Source organism: Bolinopsis microptera, chromosome 11, assembly GCF_026151205.1.
Source record: "Bolinopsis microptera isolate Bmic1 chromosome 11, MBARI_Bmic_1.0, whole genome shotgun sequence".
NCBI classification, from domain to species: domain Eukaryota; kingdom Metazoa; phylum Ctenophora; class Tentaculata; order Lobata; family Bolinopsidae; genus Bolinopsis; species Bolinopsis microptera.
In genome coordinates, this window is record NC_087082.1 from 13,630,444 (window position 1) to 13,647,937 (window position 17,494).

General features: G+C 38.9%; 1 protein-coding gene across 1 annotated transcript in view; it reads left to right on the forward strand.

The window, feature by feature from the left end:
* Nucleotides 1–15,349, forward strand: part of LOC134822710 (uncharacterized) — a 52,660-nt gene extending 37,311 nt beyond the window's left edge. Inside the window, exons 8-17 of the mRNA XM_063833910.1 lie at nucleotides 8,195–8,222; nucleotides 9,896–9,986; nucleotides 10,128–10,287; nucleotides 10,467–10,568; nucleotides 10,712–10,772; nucleotides 11,152–11,272; nucleotides 11,416–11,671; nucleotides 11,881–11,969; nucleotides 12,303–12,409; nucleotides 12,581–15,349. Coding sequence (XP_063689980.1) covers nucleotides 8,195–8,222; nucleotides 9,896–9,986; nucleotides 10,128–10,287; nucleotides 10,467–10,568; nucleotides 10,712–10,772; nucleotides 11,152–11,272; nucleotides 11,416–11,671; nucleotides 11,881–11,969; nucleotides 12,303–12,409; nucleotides 12,581–15,270 — 3,705 coding nt within the window. The 3' untranslated portion in view covers nucleotides 15,271–15,349. The remainder of the gene's footprint in view (nucleotides 1–8,194; nucleotides 8,223–9,895; nucleotides 9,987–10,127; nucleotides 10,288–10,466; nucleotides 10,569–10,711; nucleotides 10,773–11,151; nucleotides 11,273–11,415; nucleotides 11,672–11,880; nucleotides 11,970–12,302; nucleotides 12,410–12,580) is intronic.
* The last annotated feature ends 2,145 nt before the right edge of the window (nucleotides 15,350–17,494 follow it).

Here is a 17,494-nt window from a genome sequence, read left to right on the forward strand (position 1 = left end):
TGAGACCAGATGCTTGTATTCAGTACCATGCAGAGTAGGATACTGTTTATTATGCACTATAATATTATCATTCCGCTCACATAAATGCCAAAGAATTTATAATTATTGTATGATTTCAATATCTAGAACTACAAACTGCGAGACATGCCACAATCATACGATTGCAAACGATGTTTATTCATTATAGAAACACATACCTTAATACTAGATAAAACTGTACAGCAGGTCTTATGAACATTGTACAAGAAGGTATTGTATGGTAGATAGCAGCGCTTGTATTGAAGGTGGGGAGTGTAAAAAGAGAAGGTGGTAAGGGGAGAAGGAGAGAGTTTACATGCAGTTTGATTCTTCTTAGTCTCTCACTGTGTTGTTATATTTAACATCTACTGGAGAGTGAGGGAACGTTCTACTGTAAATTACCAGTGAAGTATTGTGACAGTGTAACAACGAGGGAGAGTTGCTCGCTTCAGCTAATAGTATAGGGCAAACGAGCTGGTTAAAAGCTGGTTAATAGCCGGTTAAGAGCCGGTTAAGAGCCGGTTAAGAGCTGGTTAAGAGCCGGTTAATAGCTGGTTAAGTGCTGGTTAAGAGCCGGTTAAGAGCTGGTTAAGAGCTGGTTAGTAGCTGGTTAACAACCACTATGTACAAGATTTTTTAGGTTTTATTGTGAAATACATATTACATAATGGCTTCATGTCATTTGTCGAAAGATTCATTGTATCGTAAAAAAGGTAAAACGGGTAAAAATGTAAAAATTCATATCTTTAATAAGAAAATAAGTAATATAATAAGAAAATAAAAACAATGGTTGAATTAAGGTATTATGGAAAATGGTGAATGAACAGTAGTATAGATTAATATTTAATATTTAATGTTTTGATCAAAACAAATGCAAAAATTCCATATTTCATTTAAATAACAGCCGATATTATATTAAAAATAGCTTTGAAAGCTGCTCATTAGCGCACAGCATAATCTTTGGAAGTTGTGCTATCTTACAAGTTACAACTCCAACACTATAAATAGAACAATCAGCCCATACGGAGCTGAGATTGTTGCATTAAATTATTTAAGGACTAAGTTATTTTATTGTTATTAAATTACTTGGCTACATGAATATTGAATGTACGTTGTAACTGATTGTATCACTTCCTGCAGCGATAACAGGATGAGGCCACACACAATAAAATTGTTTTAAAGATGTACCACAGTGATTGACTTCCCATCATCATAATATACCCTCTGACACTTGTCCCAAAACCCATTTTACAACAGAACGATACAATCTGTAGCGAGCTGTTTATCCAGTGGAAACAGCTCTTGATCCCGCCGCCGCCTGAACTAATAGTGCACCTTCGTCGTGTGTGTAAGGTCTACATTAATCGTCCTTTCCAAGACATGTTTCCATGTTTTTACTACAACATGATTATATAATATCAGCTTCAGGCGGTAAGGTAAAGGAGATACCTTACCTTTGCTAATGTCTCATGCGTATAAAGTCCTGGAGGGAATGGCGAGACAGTATTATGAGGTGTAGACTCTGTTACCCTTCAAGATTGGTATAACTAAAGAATAAAGGTATAAAGACCGATATATGTCAGGGTGATTCAAAAATAATGTACTATATATTTTAAATTATACCTCTTCTCATTTGCTTTACCTACAACACAAATAATTGTTAATTAATGCTTTTCATACAAAGTTACAACAAAGTCTTCATGTTATGTATGATTCATGCGGTTTCGGGGACATTTATTCTTTGTTCTCTGAAATGTTTGCGGGCACTGAGGACAATATCAAACAATAATGAAAATCTGGCTGGGGTAAAAATAGTGTTATCTCTACGAACTCTACAAGGCAAACTTCTCGTGAGTACATTCCTCCCTGGTTGTTTAATGTATTATAGTTTATATAATATAATATAGTTTACATATCTGTTTGGTATATAGTCAGTTAAGTGATCGATCTGAGCCCTTAGTAGTTTAATTAGTGTTGATATTACAGCCAACCTGTTTTTGCACATCAGTAGGTCACTTCTCCTTGCACTGTCTTCAAGTAAAACCAAATTAGCCCTTTCCAATAAGATAGACATTACACAATATTATGTGGTACCGATGGCAAGTAAGTGTCAGCATTTGTGGATCTACCGTTTACAGTATCGTCTATTTTCATTACAACTAATCAAATTCAAATTTCAAATTCAAATTAATCACATTTATCAATTATACAATTGTAATTTACTCTCACATAATATATTGTATCACTACTATATCTCATTTACCCTGTTTTCACTTAGACAGAATTAAATACATTTTGTAATTTATGGTGAATGATGAGAATAATTAATCATATATGTGGCAAGTGAAGGGTACTGAATATTAAAATTTAAAATGGAGAGTTCGGAATTTGTGAGTAACCGGGGTACGCAGTAGCCTACAGGCTAAAAAGAGCGTTCACCGGATTATTTGTGCAATATCTAATTTGTTGCGTGTGCGAGACTTTAACTAAAGCTCCCAATGACAATCTGGATTGTGTCTATCATATTCTTTAGTGTTTTTGAGAGTATATTCTTTCTAGTTTCTACAGCGGAACAACTTTCTTGAGGTTAGCTCGTCAGTGACTCCTTGTGTACAACAACATAAAGTGCGTCCTCAGCCCAGTTTTGGCTCAGATCATGTTGTAGATTACAAATTTAAAGTAAGTATTAATAAAACGTGAGAATTAGTGATTAAAGAACGTCGAACTTATTTGTTTATAATTAGATTTCATTAAGTATTTTAATACTCTTTATACTCTCCACATTTTATACATACAATGGATTGGTTAGGAAGTTCCTAACCAGTTGCAGAACTTCCCCGTATCTCTCTCTCTCTCCCTCTCTCTCTCTCTCTCTCTCTCTCTCTCTCTCTCTCTCTCTCTCTCTCTCTCTCTCTCTCTCTCTCTCCCTGAGTATTTCTGAGGAAGGGGCACACTATATAGAGCGAGTTATTTTGGATTCTAGGTCTCAATTATAGCCTCCTCAAATATTGTGTGCCCTATACCCGCAACAATGCAAACATACATAATGGCCTAGAGCCTCGACAGTTAGTTTCTCTAAGCTCTTTGCGATTTCAATTCCATATGTTGTAGCCCTGTTCAGCCACAATTTGAAACATTTTACCATGTTTTGTGAGATTGCATCAGCTAAAAATGTTTGAAGTAAGTATTTTGTAAAGATTCGCATAATGAAGATTCGCGTGCTTACGCTGTACTAATTTTGCATGAGCCGCTAAAAAACACTTTATAGTCGAAACTTAAGATTTGGAAACAAAGATATATTTACATATATCATAATGATATTAAGCTAGTCCTCTATTGCACAAGCCGTGTGGTGGTTATTTTTAGAATTACCGCTAAAACAAAAAAAGTCTCAACATTGTTCGTGCCCCCTCGTACTGATTTTGGTTTCTGCTGAGCTACTCATACTATATTGAGATGAAAATAAAACCTAGATACTAGATTCCTTTAATTTTGCAAGTTTCAGGTTTCAGGATAAGGTCTATAATTAATAATTATGATAATAATATATTATATTCTCGCTAATTGTTTTAATTTTGCAAATCTCAGACAAGATTTCTCGCCCCATTATAATTATGCAAAAGTACAGAATGGTACAAGGTACGTGTTTAATCTCCCATTATACCATCTGCCGCTTGCTACAGAAACATTACCAATTTAGCTGCACATCCCACTATAATAACCTAATAAGCTCTCTCTCTCTCTCAATGTGGTCTGAGCTCTATTATACAAGTTTATATGCAAGGTATTAATGTTATATTTCCTTGTCTAGCAGCACATGAGTTTCATTAATCATTCAGGGCTGCATTAATATCTCTCTCTCTCTCTCTCTCTGGCGGAGATGTCCACTTTCCAGGGCTCTCTATATATCTATTTATAGTTCTAATTTTGTGATATTAGTATTTTAGCACAACGAAACCCCCACATGCACATCCAGAAAGTTTTAAATTTCCCCCCAGTCAAACGTCTGCTCCTTAAGCATTTTCTTGTGCTCCAAAAAATGTCAGGTATTCTAAAACATCTTCTCTTTGGTTCCAAATCTCCTCTCGAATTCAAAATTTCTTCCCAGTCAGCCTGTGGAGCCTCATTCTGCACACAGAACTTCAGAAGTACGGGTTATCCAAAATGTAGGTAGCTTTTTCAGGTTCACTGCAGTACAACTGGCTGGCAACTATAACAGACATTGTCGGGCATCTAGTCTCTACTATAATAGTGATCACGTGGTGTAGTGAACTGATCACGTGGTGTAGTGAACTGATCACGTGGTGTAGTGAACTGATCACGTGTCTGGGAGTGATTGAGTGATTGAGTGATAAGCTGACACGATAACACACACATAGCTTACAAGTGTACTGTCTGTCGTGGTGCTAAGTACTAAGTAGTTAATAGCACCGTATCTCCAACAGCAGCTGGCAACTACTGCTTACAATATCACGTGATGTACAAGTCTATTAATTACTGCTCCTTTCTTTTGTTATTGTCACAGTAGAGCTTGCCACAGGCTGATGTGACATGACAATATGAACTAAGATGACACTATACTATGTTTTCTGTGTTCTTTACAAACATTAGCGTGTGTTCTTTACAATTACAAATATTCAGTATGCACGTGGAAATGACATGTTTTGTCATGATATAATGTTATGTCAAAGACCTTGAAATATAATTTATATAATATGTCAGGATCTGGTAAATAGATGAACATATTTATCTCAAAGTAAAGTGGTGTAAGTAACATGATGTAAAAACAGGGAGTCCAGCTCCTCAATTTTAATGCATTATTTCCTAATGACATGTAACAACCCGTGATGATATACTGCATGTTCTATAATCTTATAATCTATACGTATGTTTTGCGTGTGTCGTTAGTAGATTATAATGTCCGTGTTGTTAAGGCGGTGGTGCTGTTTATTATGCTCAAAAATCTGCTGACACACTCTCAGCTCCATTCCTGAGCTGACAGATCTACAGAATCCTTAGATGTGGAGCGTACTGCAGACTGCGGCATCTAAAATTTGCAGTAAAAGTCTGCGTTTAAATCGTTAAATATTGTGGAATGTTGTGAGAGAGCGTGTCAACTGCTAAATACTCATATTGTGCTGGGACTCGTATTTAGTTATAATAAGTGAACAAATCATACGGTGGAACTTGGAAGTGAACGCCCTTTTTTCGATGTAATCTTAATAACAGAATCGAAATATAACCACATCTTAAGATACTGATATGAAGATAGATTATATTATTTCTACTATTTCTACAATTTCTGTTATTTCTACTATTTCTATTATTTCTGACGAGATTCTTTTCGAATAATTTTCAAGACTTGATGTCAACTTATTATCAGAGAAAAAGACGATTTATAAAGGAGCAACCTAACATTCTACCTACTCCTCATTTCTTAAGACGTCCACTACATGATGTTGCTCTACCAATTTTACTTATGTCCCTTAAGCGCTTTTAACTACCGTTCACCGAACCTTGACTGCGGCTTTGTTAACAAGGTTTGGCCGGTAGAGGGTCCGCAGTAGTCCCATTACCTTAGTATTGCTGTTCCACTACTACAGAAATAATCCTGATAACACTCGACCTCTGCCTGATCCAGAGGATATCACCATTTTACCTTCACACAGACATCGAACGCTGTAAGAAGATGACGATCAGACCTCATTATTGATGATCCCGCTCGTCGGAGAAGATAAAGGCCTTGCTCAGCAATGAGTAGGGTTTGCAGTTTAGATAGCCATGTGGCACGCTGCAACTAAATTATTCGAGATTCTTCTCGAATAATTTTCAAGACTTGATGTCAACTTATTATCAGAGAAAAAGACGATTTATAAAGGAGCAACCTAACATTCTACCTACTCCTCATTTCTTAAGACGTCCACTACATGATGTTGCTCTACCAATTTGACTTATGTCCCTTAAGCGCTTTTAACTACCGTTCACCGAACCTTGACTGCGGCTTTGTTAACAAGGTTTGGCCGGTAGAGGGTCCGCAGTAGTCCCATTACCTTAGTATTGCTGTTCCACTACTACAGAAATAATCCTGATAACACTCGACCTCTGCCTGATCCAGAGGATATCACCATTTTACCTTCACACAGACATCGAACGCTGTAAGAAGATGACGATCAGACCTCATTATTTCTGACGTACGTGTAAAAGCATAGTAGGCTCCTTCATCAATATCTTCACAAGACAATAGCGGACATCCGGGTCATTCTGCCTGAAACAGGCGGTAGCTATTTAAGGAATGTAGGGTTTCACCCCCAGTAAACCCTTGTTAGACCGTGGTATTACCACTGTTGTGTAAATTGGATTATCGGAATCTACTGGCACATTACCAAGTGTCGCTCCATATATCAACCAGATGGAAGTGGCCCAGCGAGACTAGCAACATGTGCTCAAAGCTGTTTACGGATCTACTACTCCACAGATTATTATCAATATCATAAGTTTTGAAAAGAATTATACTTACAATCACATTTTAAATACTGTGTTTGGTTGAGAATATAAAGTTAAACTGTGTGTTCTGTCCACGCTGTTGTGATACGGAAATGCTAAATATGTCAAATTATGTTTTTTTAAAGCATAATGTGTTTTCATTGTCATTCTACTTTACCGACAACAGCTCATTTAAAACTGTTCAAAAAAATTATCCACATTCGGGTGTTTCCAACACGTAACTTGGGTTGACCTAATTATGGATCAATTAAATTGAGATAAGCAGGCATGCATCACAAAACTGGGTGTATCTAGAAATAGAGTGTACTAAAAGATATGTAGTGCGTTTGTCAGTGTACTGTGCAGTATGCAATGCTTCATGTGAAATATCTGTCACCAGTCTCTTCGTAAGTAAATTCCACATTTGAGAGGTCAGAAAAAACCACATGTGCATATCACAACTATGTTACCACAAGTGAAATAACATTCTTGTAACAATGTTTCTATTTTCCATAAGCTGCTTCAATGACGTAATATAATGATATATCCGGCTCTATTACATGCACCTGTAACTGATATCCGGCTCTATTACACGCACCTATAGCTGTGTCAGAGTGTTAACAATCTGATCTTTAGAACACGAGCCATTTCTCTCTCTCATTATTCACAGTAAAATGTAATTATAATAACTTCTATATTGTGTTCTTTTGATCCATTACATTACGTCACTGTCACGTACTATCTTGTAATGAATGTTAGAATCTATCATATTCACATAATATCTAGAAGAAGCTAGTACAGAACATACTGGCATAGTGTTAAGATCTTGCTTCCCCCTACTTATATAATTACAGTGTAAACTGTACCAGGTATCTCTGCTAAAAGTCTCTAACTATCGCTACTTTGTTACTGTATGTGATGAACTGTTGGCAGATCACCAAATCACGATATGTACACTCTGCAACGCAGTCATTGTGCATTGTGTATGTGACAAATCATGTTGTAACGTTGAAAGTGCGTCATTATTCCTGTCAGAAGAGAATTTAACAATACAATTCTGAGAGCTGTAATTACGGTTGAGCAGTGTCTGATTATTATTTGGTGCTTGCTATGTAATTTGTAATTGTACATGGCCTGGGTTTGTTTTCTTCAAATTACAGGGAGATTAATTAATATGCAGTGCGACGGCAATACTGCTGCAGTACTGCATACTTCTCAGATAGGAATTGTTATTTAACATGATCAATATGAATTATCATTCATTGATTATTACAATTATTACAATTATTATTCAATAATCAAGCATAAATCATAATTTATAACGTTACAATGTAAATAAGCGTTCAGCTGCACTACTAACTGTAATTTACCACTGATGTTGTCTGTGGAATTTCCCGCAGAATGGCCGGACTTCCTGGATACTGCCCAGTTTCGAGGATCGAACTGTAAGCTATATTTAGCGGAAATAGTCTGGCCCAAAATTCTAAATTTCGCGCTTTATGTCTGGGAAGGGCTTCTAAGTCTGGGTTTTAAGTGTGGGGTGTAATATTTGGTGTATCGTTGTTAAATTCATCACCCTTACTATAAGGAATTACTTAACTCAGTTTGTTAAACTATTAATGATTTTTCTGCTTGTTATTTTATGGATTTAAACTCCAGGATCAGTCCGACTAAAGTCTCTTTTTTCTTTCAGATCAAAACCGAATCAGCCGACAGACAAGGTAACAAAATTAGAACAGGAAAATTAAATATTTCACACGTGTTTCACTCGTGTTTTACTAATGTTTCACTCGTGTAATTCCTTTTATTTTAGAGTGATTTAACCTGCATTTTACAGGTAATCTAATAATCCAGCAGCTCTAAAATAAAGATACATGACACTATATACCTGCACAGCTTATAATATAATAACTATTCACAGTAACTAATTGTTGCAAAATGCGCATGACATTAAAACGGTGCAGCACACATAGCTCTCGCTGCACACAACATGGTCGCGTGTATTCTCGCGTACAAAACACATCGTTTGTTGAACTCATTCAATGAACTCAGCCTACCCTTCATTTTACAATTATGAACCGCATATTATCCCGCATAATATGCAGTTTCGTGCTGCGTCCGTGATAGCACGTCAAAATCGTGATGACGTTTTGACTCTACCCGATCTTCCGAAGGTCCAGTTTGTCTAACCGAGTCTAATACTTTACCAAGTATTCAGTTCTACTTTCTAATGCTAAAATTACTGCAATTACTGACAAATGTCGAGTGAGGGAGAGAGAAATGTTATTTTACATGCTAACTCTCCCACTGACTTCTACATACTGAAAACACATTGACAACGTTACATGAGGAAATAAGTTGTGACTTCTTATCGGTAATTATTGCGGTTATTATTGCGGTTCAGTCGTTCGAGTTAGCATTCTGTAATGGAGATAAAACGGTGCATACCAAGATGTGTATATTATACTGTGTTGTTATTGCACTCTGACTAGTGCTGCACACATAAATATTCAGTAAGATTTTGAATGGTTTCGTTCGCACATGAAACAGCGCGATGTTATTATAAGTACAACACGGCGGGCTGTCTTTGACAAGATACCTTGGATTATCTCTCGACTCCCGCTTAATTGGGGAATGCGAAGCTGCTAAAACTGGAATTCTCGTAACAGACTCAAACCGCATCCCAGAAATTATTGGCACACAAATCGCTGATTTTGTTATTGGTTGTCTGCAGCAGGTGACATGCTCGAATCAATCAGCGCTGAGAGTAGATCCCACTAGCTCGTCACAGCCAGTATTATTATTATTATTATTACGATTTGTAAGCTAAGCACCTGTAACACCCAATAATGTACTCGAAGTTTTCTGAGACAGCTGGCCTACTTGATCCGTGATCAATAGCTGTTATTATTGTTAACTCTCCACTTGTGTAACTTGTAGACAGTGATTATCTTGCCTTGTTCGTTTCTTTATTAAAAAGACGCGGTGAATTTAGCTTGTAGCTACTTTATGGAACACGCGAAGACGTCCACTCTACGATATTTTCTATTTTTCCGAGGGACGCGCGTATATTTGGCGCGCGTTACGTTATATTATGCATGCATATATATATATATATTATGCATACATGCGATGGATGGCGCGCGCGGCAGTGCATAAAGAATTAATTATGCAAATTGCAAATAATTATACATTTTGCATATGTCATTTCATAATTCATGCATCTTATAATTCATATCGAAATATGTCAACCTGATATTTCAATGATAACCTGATCAAGTATAAACAGGGTGAATACCGAATCTGTAGTCTGTGCTCTCGAATAAGTATAATAATACTTGGTTTTTCGGTAAAATTGAGATCAAAGACAAAAGCTCATCTTTTCTTTCCTCAGATATTCGGGGTTATGAAGAGAAGAAGTTGAGTCAACCCAACCCTCTCAGATTGACAGTCAGAAAACATTTGAAAACTCTTCTCTCCACCAGGTATTCTTGGAACTCAACTTCTTTTTCTTTCTTTTTTTAATTTCTTTACCGACCCTAAGTTATATTACTTCGCGGAAACAGAAAATCACTTAATATATTTCTCACAATAAATAGTTCCTAACAAACTACCATCCCCTTCAGAGCGAAGGAAGCTACAGACCTGCTAGTAACAGAAGATGAAATAGTGAAGATAGCTCAGAATATCGAGATGTCGCTCTACAAGTTGTATCCTGATTGCGGGAGTCGCTACAAGGCTAAGTGCAAAGCCATCTGCTTCAACATCAGTGATTCTAAAAATGTGGTACGTATGCTTGTGTTTTGAATTGTTTTGTCTTATCTGAAAATTGCTTTTACGGAATTTTATGTAACCATGATATAAGATTAATTTGTTCAATGTTACCTAATCTTATTGAGTGATGGTGGGAACCCGATGCAAATATTACTTCGTTATTACCCTAGTAATAACTCCATATTTTTCAGAATTTGTATCGCAACATTTTGAGTGGCACGCTCTCCTCTGAGAAACTAGCCAAGATGACACCTGAAGAAATGAGTGTTCGAGTCAAAGCCAAACAGCTGCAGGTTATTTAAAGTTTTCAAATTCACTGAATTGATACGCAGGTGTTATAACAAATTATTATTAATTTCTAGTTGTAATAATTCCAGTTTTAATAATAAATGTACCATTAATTAATTGTAACTAACATATTAATTGTAATTAACAGGTAAACCCGGCATCCTCTACAGCTCCTCTTGACTCCTCTGTAAACATCATGGACATGTTAGGTAAACATTTTAAATCAAATTTACGAGGCTGCAAACAAAAAGTATTAATATTGGCATATCATATTACATAATATGTCTGAAACTTGTCGACTTCACTGCATTTGCTTGTGGTCTTTAAGGTCAAATTACTATCGGTGCTCATGCTCCCTTGTTGTTGTGAATAAATTTAAATTTATATATTTGACATGAATTAGTCTGGGTAGTCACGACAATGTGTGGAATTTCAAACTAGTAGCTGTCCAGACGACACACATCTTCTCAAATTCTCTCTAGCAGTGTAGCCCCAAAACAAAAATAGAAATCATCCATCTGAAATTTAAAAGGAAGGAACCAAAGAAACAAATTGTTCATCTCCCACTATAAAGACACGCTTTTTCAGGTGACACGACCGCGCAGCACGGCACCCACGTGTTTGATGTCAAGTGTAGGAAGTGCACTGGCAAAGTCGCTAAACAGAAGGAACCCAAACCTGCCCCTAAACCCAATCCTGAGGCTGACCCGTAAGTTATTTTGTTGAATTTATTACTTTATTAATCTTATTTTTTGTTGTCCCATTTGAATCGAATGAGGATGTTAAAACACACAATTTTATCATTCTTAAATTTGGCAATATCAACCATATGACCATCAGTATTCCCTGCAGATATGCAGCACCAGTTCCCGACAGACTAGCCTTGAGTGCCAAACCTCTCAAGGACCCCCTGGGCCTGAACCCCGCGCTTTGGAAAGGCTACATCACCATGACGTCACTGACCAAGTTCGCTACTTCCGGGTACCACGTGTATGGTCCGCACGAGTCCTTGTTGTCAACGTTACCGGACACATTGCACGTGCAGGGTAGGATCGCTAACAACATCGTGTGGGCCTACGTGGACAGACTCCGGAACAGTCCTGTGAAGGTCCGTTACTTATACACTATACTGTATACAGTTGTTTTAATTTAATGGGGTGATGTGTAAATTTAACTTGCATTACCGTTCTCTTTTATAGCTTTAGCTTTAATATGCCGAGTCTTTATGTGTGTATAACTTTTGAACGATTTTCAATTTGTAAATCAATGCAACCAACAAGACATGTTTATCATTATCATAATTCCATATGTTTTCAGGAGCTGATAATATTGAAGTTTGAGAGTCAGAACGGAGAGGAGGTACAGGGATATAGTAATCTCTTCCACTACCTTCATACCAGAACCAGGTAACTTTCTGGTGGCATCTTATTCTTCTCATAGTGGCATATTACTTTGTGAGAAAGATCCTATATATACTAGTGTTCTCCCTGTTTATATTTTGGCCAATCTGTCCTTTAGTCTTTAGCTTTCTTTTCAATCCGTTCCGTCCAGTAACTTGTGATATTTCAAATTCCAAGCGTACAGGTTAACAGTCCTGGATTTTACATTTCTTATATATAAATGCCTGGAAATCACCAAATTGTCACTTTAAAGGTGTTAATTTAAGAAGATAAACGTATTTTAAAACTTTAACCAGCTGTATCTGCCCAGTGCCCCCCTCTCACTCTCCCTTCTCCCAGGTGTGGAGTGATTGGTAACGTGACAGCTCCTGTAAGAGACATGTACCTTGTCCCTCTCTCCGCTGAGGGCTCTATCCCCCCTCAACTCAGACTGCTTGGCGTCTCCAGTACGTTCTCATATCAGCTTTTAAACTTAAGCATTCCTCTGCACTAAAATTTGAAAGTTGTAACTGTACCATGGTCCATGACGCATATCATTATGTATGTGTATTGTGTATTGTGGCTGAATTGAGTAGGCTCAGAGCTGAGAGCTGTTCCATAATATAACATTCCTTTAGGTATCCCGAAGAAGAACCGGACCAACCTGATCTTAGGTCTGATCGTGGTGAATAAGGTGGGAGCTAAGCGACCCCGAGAACTCCAGGTGGAGCCCCTGGACTCGGACAAGGAACCACCTCCCTCCTCACGGGACTCTGACACACCCGGGACCCTAGAGCACCTCTCCTCCTTCCCCACAGACGTGTCCCTACCCTTCAACCTGGGTGGTATTAGTGGTGGTGGAGGTGATGCAGCCGAGGAGGATGATGGTGCTAGCGATGATGACGGTATAAATGATATTGACTTGATTTTACGAAACAACCTCCCTATGCGGAGGAACTATAAGACAATAGACGGAGCCGCGCACTGCAGAGCAACCATGTTCGACGAGGACGACTTCACCCTACCGGACACCAAACCAGTTGTCGTGCCCACCACACTCCCGTCAGATATGATGTTTCCTCCAGCTACTGATAACGCTCCTTACAATGCCATGGTGGACGGTAAACCAATCCTATCTCCCCTGACCCCTCTAGCACCGCCTTCTCTAAGTTTCCATCCAGATGAGGGAGCTCCACTTTCAGTTCCACCTGTTTATAACACTGACTACTCACCTGTTTCTCCGGGCACCAAACATGCTTTCCTCAACCCTCCTCCTAATTCTAACAACTCAGCACAGTTTGATAACTTCAACAATCCTGCAGCACCCACCCCTTACACCAACCCTCCCAGCAACTTCAGTAGTCACTCATCAAGCACTAACTATTACCCCACAAAGTTCAGTTACCCGGGGCCTCACACTCCTGCTACTCCTCAAACTCCTCAATCAGTCTATCCCTCTATTCAGGAACCCCCTCTTAACAAACTCGATCATCAGAAACTCTCTTTCTCCGACATGAAAATGGGTTCCTCACAGAATGATATGAGAATGGTTCAACCCAACCAGCCAGCCTCGAACATGATGGTTCCGTCTCCGATCCAGAGTCAAGTGAGTCCTGGAATAGTGAGCAACATGAACCCACCTGTAAATAATTCTCCGAACAGCCTTGTAAATACCAACAGCGTTAAAAACAGTAATGTATATACATTGGTACAGACGAATGTTCAAACTTGTGTACAGAGAACAGAAATTCAACAGCAGCAAATTCAACAGCATCAGCAAATTCAGCAACAGCAACAACTTCAGCAGCAGCAGCAGCAGCAGCAGCAGCAACAACAACAACAACAACAACAACAACAACAACAACAACAACAACAACAACAACAACAACAACAACAACAGCAGCAACAACAACAGCAGCAACAACAACAGCAGCAGCAGCAACAACAACAACAACAGCAGCAGCAGCAGCAACAACAACAACAACAACAGCTTCAGCAACAACAGCAACAGTTTCAGCAGCAGCAAAACGGCATGCTTTCCCACCGTCAGATTTTACCCCAGCAGAATGGTATGTGTCAGCAGCAGGCTCCAATGTTACGGCAGCAGCATCCAACTACTCGACAACAAAGTCCGATGTCGGGACAGCAGAACTTCATGGCATTGCAGCAGAGCCAGGCTCTTCAGCAGAAGACAATAAAGCAGCAGCAGCAGAATATGAAGAAGTCCTCACTGCATCAAGTTCAGCCTAATTTCATACCATCTCACCCGAACCTAGTCCCAAATCAACAAGCAAAGCTCATGGCTCAGCACCCACCAAATTCTCCTCAAAATCAAATGTTGAAAACCATGCAAACAGTGCCTCCTCCTAATCAAATGAGAAGCCCACAGTCTCCGCACATGCCCCAGGGCATGGCTCAGTACGCCCAGATGCCAAAACAAGCACCTAGACTGCAGTATCCAGGTCAACAACCCCAGAGACACTGTAACACAACCCGCCAGATACTACCTGCACCTCAGGGACATCAGAGACAGAGGATGTTATTGCCGCGTCAGCTGTCACCTCTTCCCCCAAACCAGGAGCCAGGAGATCAGTCGCAGTACAACCCGATCGTCGGTCAAAATCCGGGACAGATCAACCAAATCATGGCATCCAGTAAAGTCATGACTCAAAATCAGAGTCAGATCATGGTTAAAAATCAGAGTCAAGTTATGACTCAAAACCAAAACCAGGTCCTTACTCACAATCAAATGGTCTCACCAGGATTCCGCATGATGTCCAACCAGCAGATGACCAAAGTGCAGTCAGTGCAGCAAGCAGCCCCTAACCAGCCTATGCAACTGGCCCAGCCTCCCCGACCCCAGATAAAGGGTGGAGCCCGGCCCCAGGTAGTCCAGAACATCCTGGCTATCCGAGCCCAGCGTTTGGCAGCCCAGCAGCAGGCTCTTCTCAGGCAGACTGGCAGCCCAGTAAAGGGTAACGTGCCCATATCATCAGTTCAGGGTGGACAGAATATATACCTGGCTCAGCAACCTCACACCTTTATGGTAACGGACAACCGGCAGCCAGTGGCAGTGAGTCAGCAGCTTAGAATGTCGCAGCCCGGGTTCGGAAATGGACCCATGATTTATCCGACTCCGAACGGTTTAGTTCAGCAAGATTTCGCCAGGTCTCCGAGCAAATCAGCTAAAACCACTGCCAAACGCAGCTCGGTGAAACAGAAACTTAAGTCGAAGATTTCAAATAAAGGACTAGCTCCGAAAGTGAAAAAAGCGCCCAAAATGTTTGACGGGGACTCATTACTAGCCCAGTTGGAAGATGTTACGTAGTGACTCGTGTGATTGTCACATGGGATGATTCGGGAAAGTCACGCGTGAGGGCTAACGCGATTTTGTATGAATTATAACATTACAGTGATATGTAGGTGCAAGAGTTAGCACGTTTGTGGGGTTTTATAAATAGCGATATCTCTACTCCTTCGCAAAGTTATTTTATAAATAGCGATCTCTCTTTTTCTATCTACCTCTGCAGTGTGCGGGCCGCTTTACAGACAAGACCTTATTTAATTAGCTAATTAATTGTTTAAATATTAATGAAGTATATAATTAAATGAATTAATTGATGAATATTTCCAGTATATATGATAATTGTACACAGATTTGTTGTAATTGTGAATTTTTACAGGTTCTCTAGATTGAAGAATGTACCGCTAACTGTGTGAACTTGAAAACGATATTTTTTATTATTTTTACAAAACCGTATTTTAAAATCGAGATCTGGGCCGTTTGTGGCTGAATGGACAATAATATCTCTGGTGTGTCAATTTATGCGACGAAATTGTTCCTTTTTATACATGTAATTCTTCGGTTGAATCCCCGGTCTGAGCAGATCTTTAATTTCTGTTGACCACTCAATTAGCTAATTGGTCGGTTGTTTGTCCTATTAGCGCTTTCACAGTTCTACCAGTCATATCAGTTTTGTCCTCAATTTTCCGCCACAATCTGCCCAAAGTAATCAAAATAAAAGTTGTTTTACAATTTTATTTTATTTACCCTCTATTTGACATTTATTTTAATTAAGTGTACGATCTCTACCAAACCTAGGCACATTCCTAACTTATAATAATATTTAAGCTTCAATGCTTCTTATCTTTTATGCGGGACCGTTATGATTTCTAAGTTAATTATATATGTTAGCATCTATTTTAGCACTACAAGGGTTAAACTTAAAGTGTTATATTTAAGTAGATGGGGTGGGCTCTGTCCAAACTGACTGATCCAGTACACTTGGTTACCCTGGTTACATCTTCATGGCATCTGCCATCTTCATTGTAATATCCCGATGATATTTGTGACCGAATGTCTGCTCTACACCGGACCAAATATTTCTACTCAGATTTTAAATATTTTGAGTATTTCAGGAGATGTAAATTGAACACGAAGGCTTGTTAATATGTTATAATTATAAACCAAAGCCGCGCAAAATTAACATGGTAATTTTTTGTACGAAATGCTACGATCTGTAATAGCTTTAAAAAAGATTATAGATCCGTTCAGTAACGAATGGCACATGAATTCGGATTAGCGACAAGTGCTTATTTTGGTCAGTCAGTTACCACAAACGAGGAGCAAATGGTATCCCCAATATTTTGTAGTTAATTTATTGACATGTCACCGTGTCCTCATTTCTTATTTGAATTTATATATCTATATACAAGGTGTTTCACTTTTCCTCATGTAAAATGAAACTACCCTATTCAATTTCAAAGAGTTATCGATTGCAATCTCAATTCACAATCAATGTAGTTATCAGTCCAACGGGTTTTTAAAGGCTGACGGTGCCTGCCAGCACCGGGATAAGTATTCAGGAGTAGATGCTTTCGAGCGTGCTAAATCACTCTACAGTCGATCTTCAAGATTGTTCTAAAAGGGCCCCCGACAGTTGAAACTAGCTCGAATAGATGTATTTTCGGACGCTGATTCAGAATCACCCCCATGACATAGGGTTAAAATGCTCCCCTGCCGAGATATTGGCGAAAAACTGTCTTGATCACGTGATATGACCGTATAAGGGAGTTGGTCAAAAATCTCGTTAGGGTTAGGATTTCAGCAAATGCTTTTGTTAGGGATTGGGTGAGGGGTTAGGGTTGGGATAAGACTAGATAAGAGGGTTAGGGTTTCGAATAGTCTTTCAGGGCCAGCTAGAGAACGGGTTGAAAAAGTCACGTGACAGTCGAGTGTAGAGTGATTAATCATCATCCAGATCACAGATGCTTTATATGCCTCTCGATTGTAGTCCATAGCTATATCATATATTAAAACCACAAATTTTCTGATTTAGATTTAGTAATCTCTGTTATTGGGCGATTTGATTCACGATGTCAATCCTTCGCAGCTCGGTGAGGCACAGTGGTGCATCTCGCCGATCTGCGAGAAGGATTATTTGGTGCGCGGCGCGACCCAGTAGTGCATCGCGCTACAATTGGGCGATCCGTTGGATTGTGAAGTTCATTTCTGATTCCTATTAATGATTAATAGGTCAATATTTTGCATT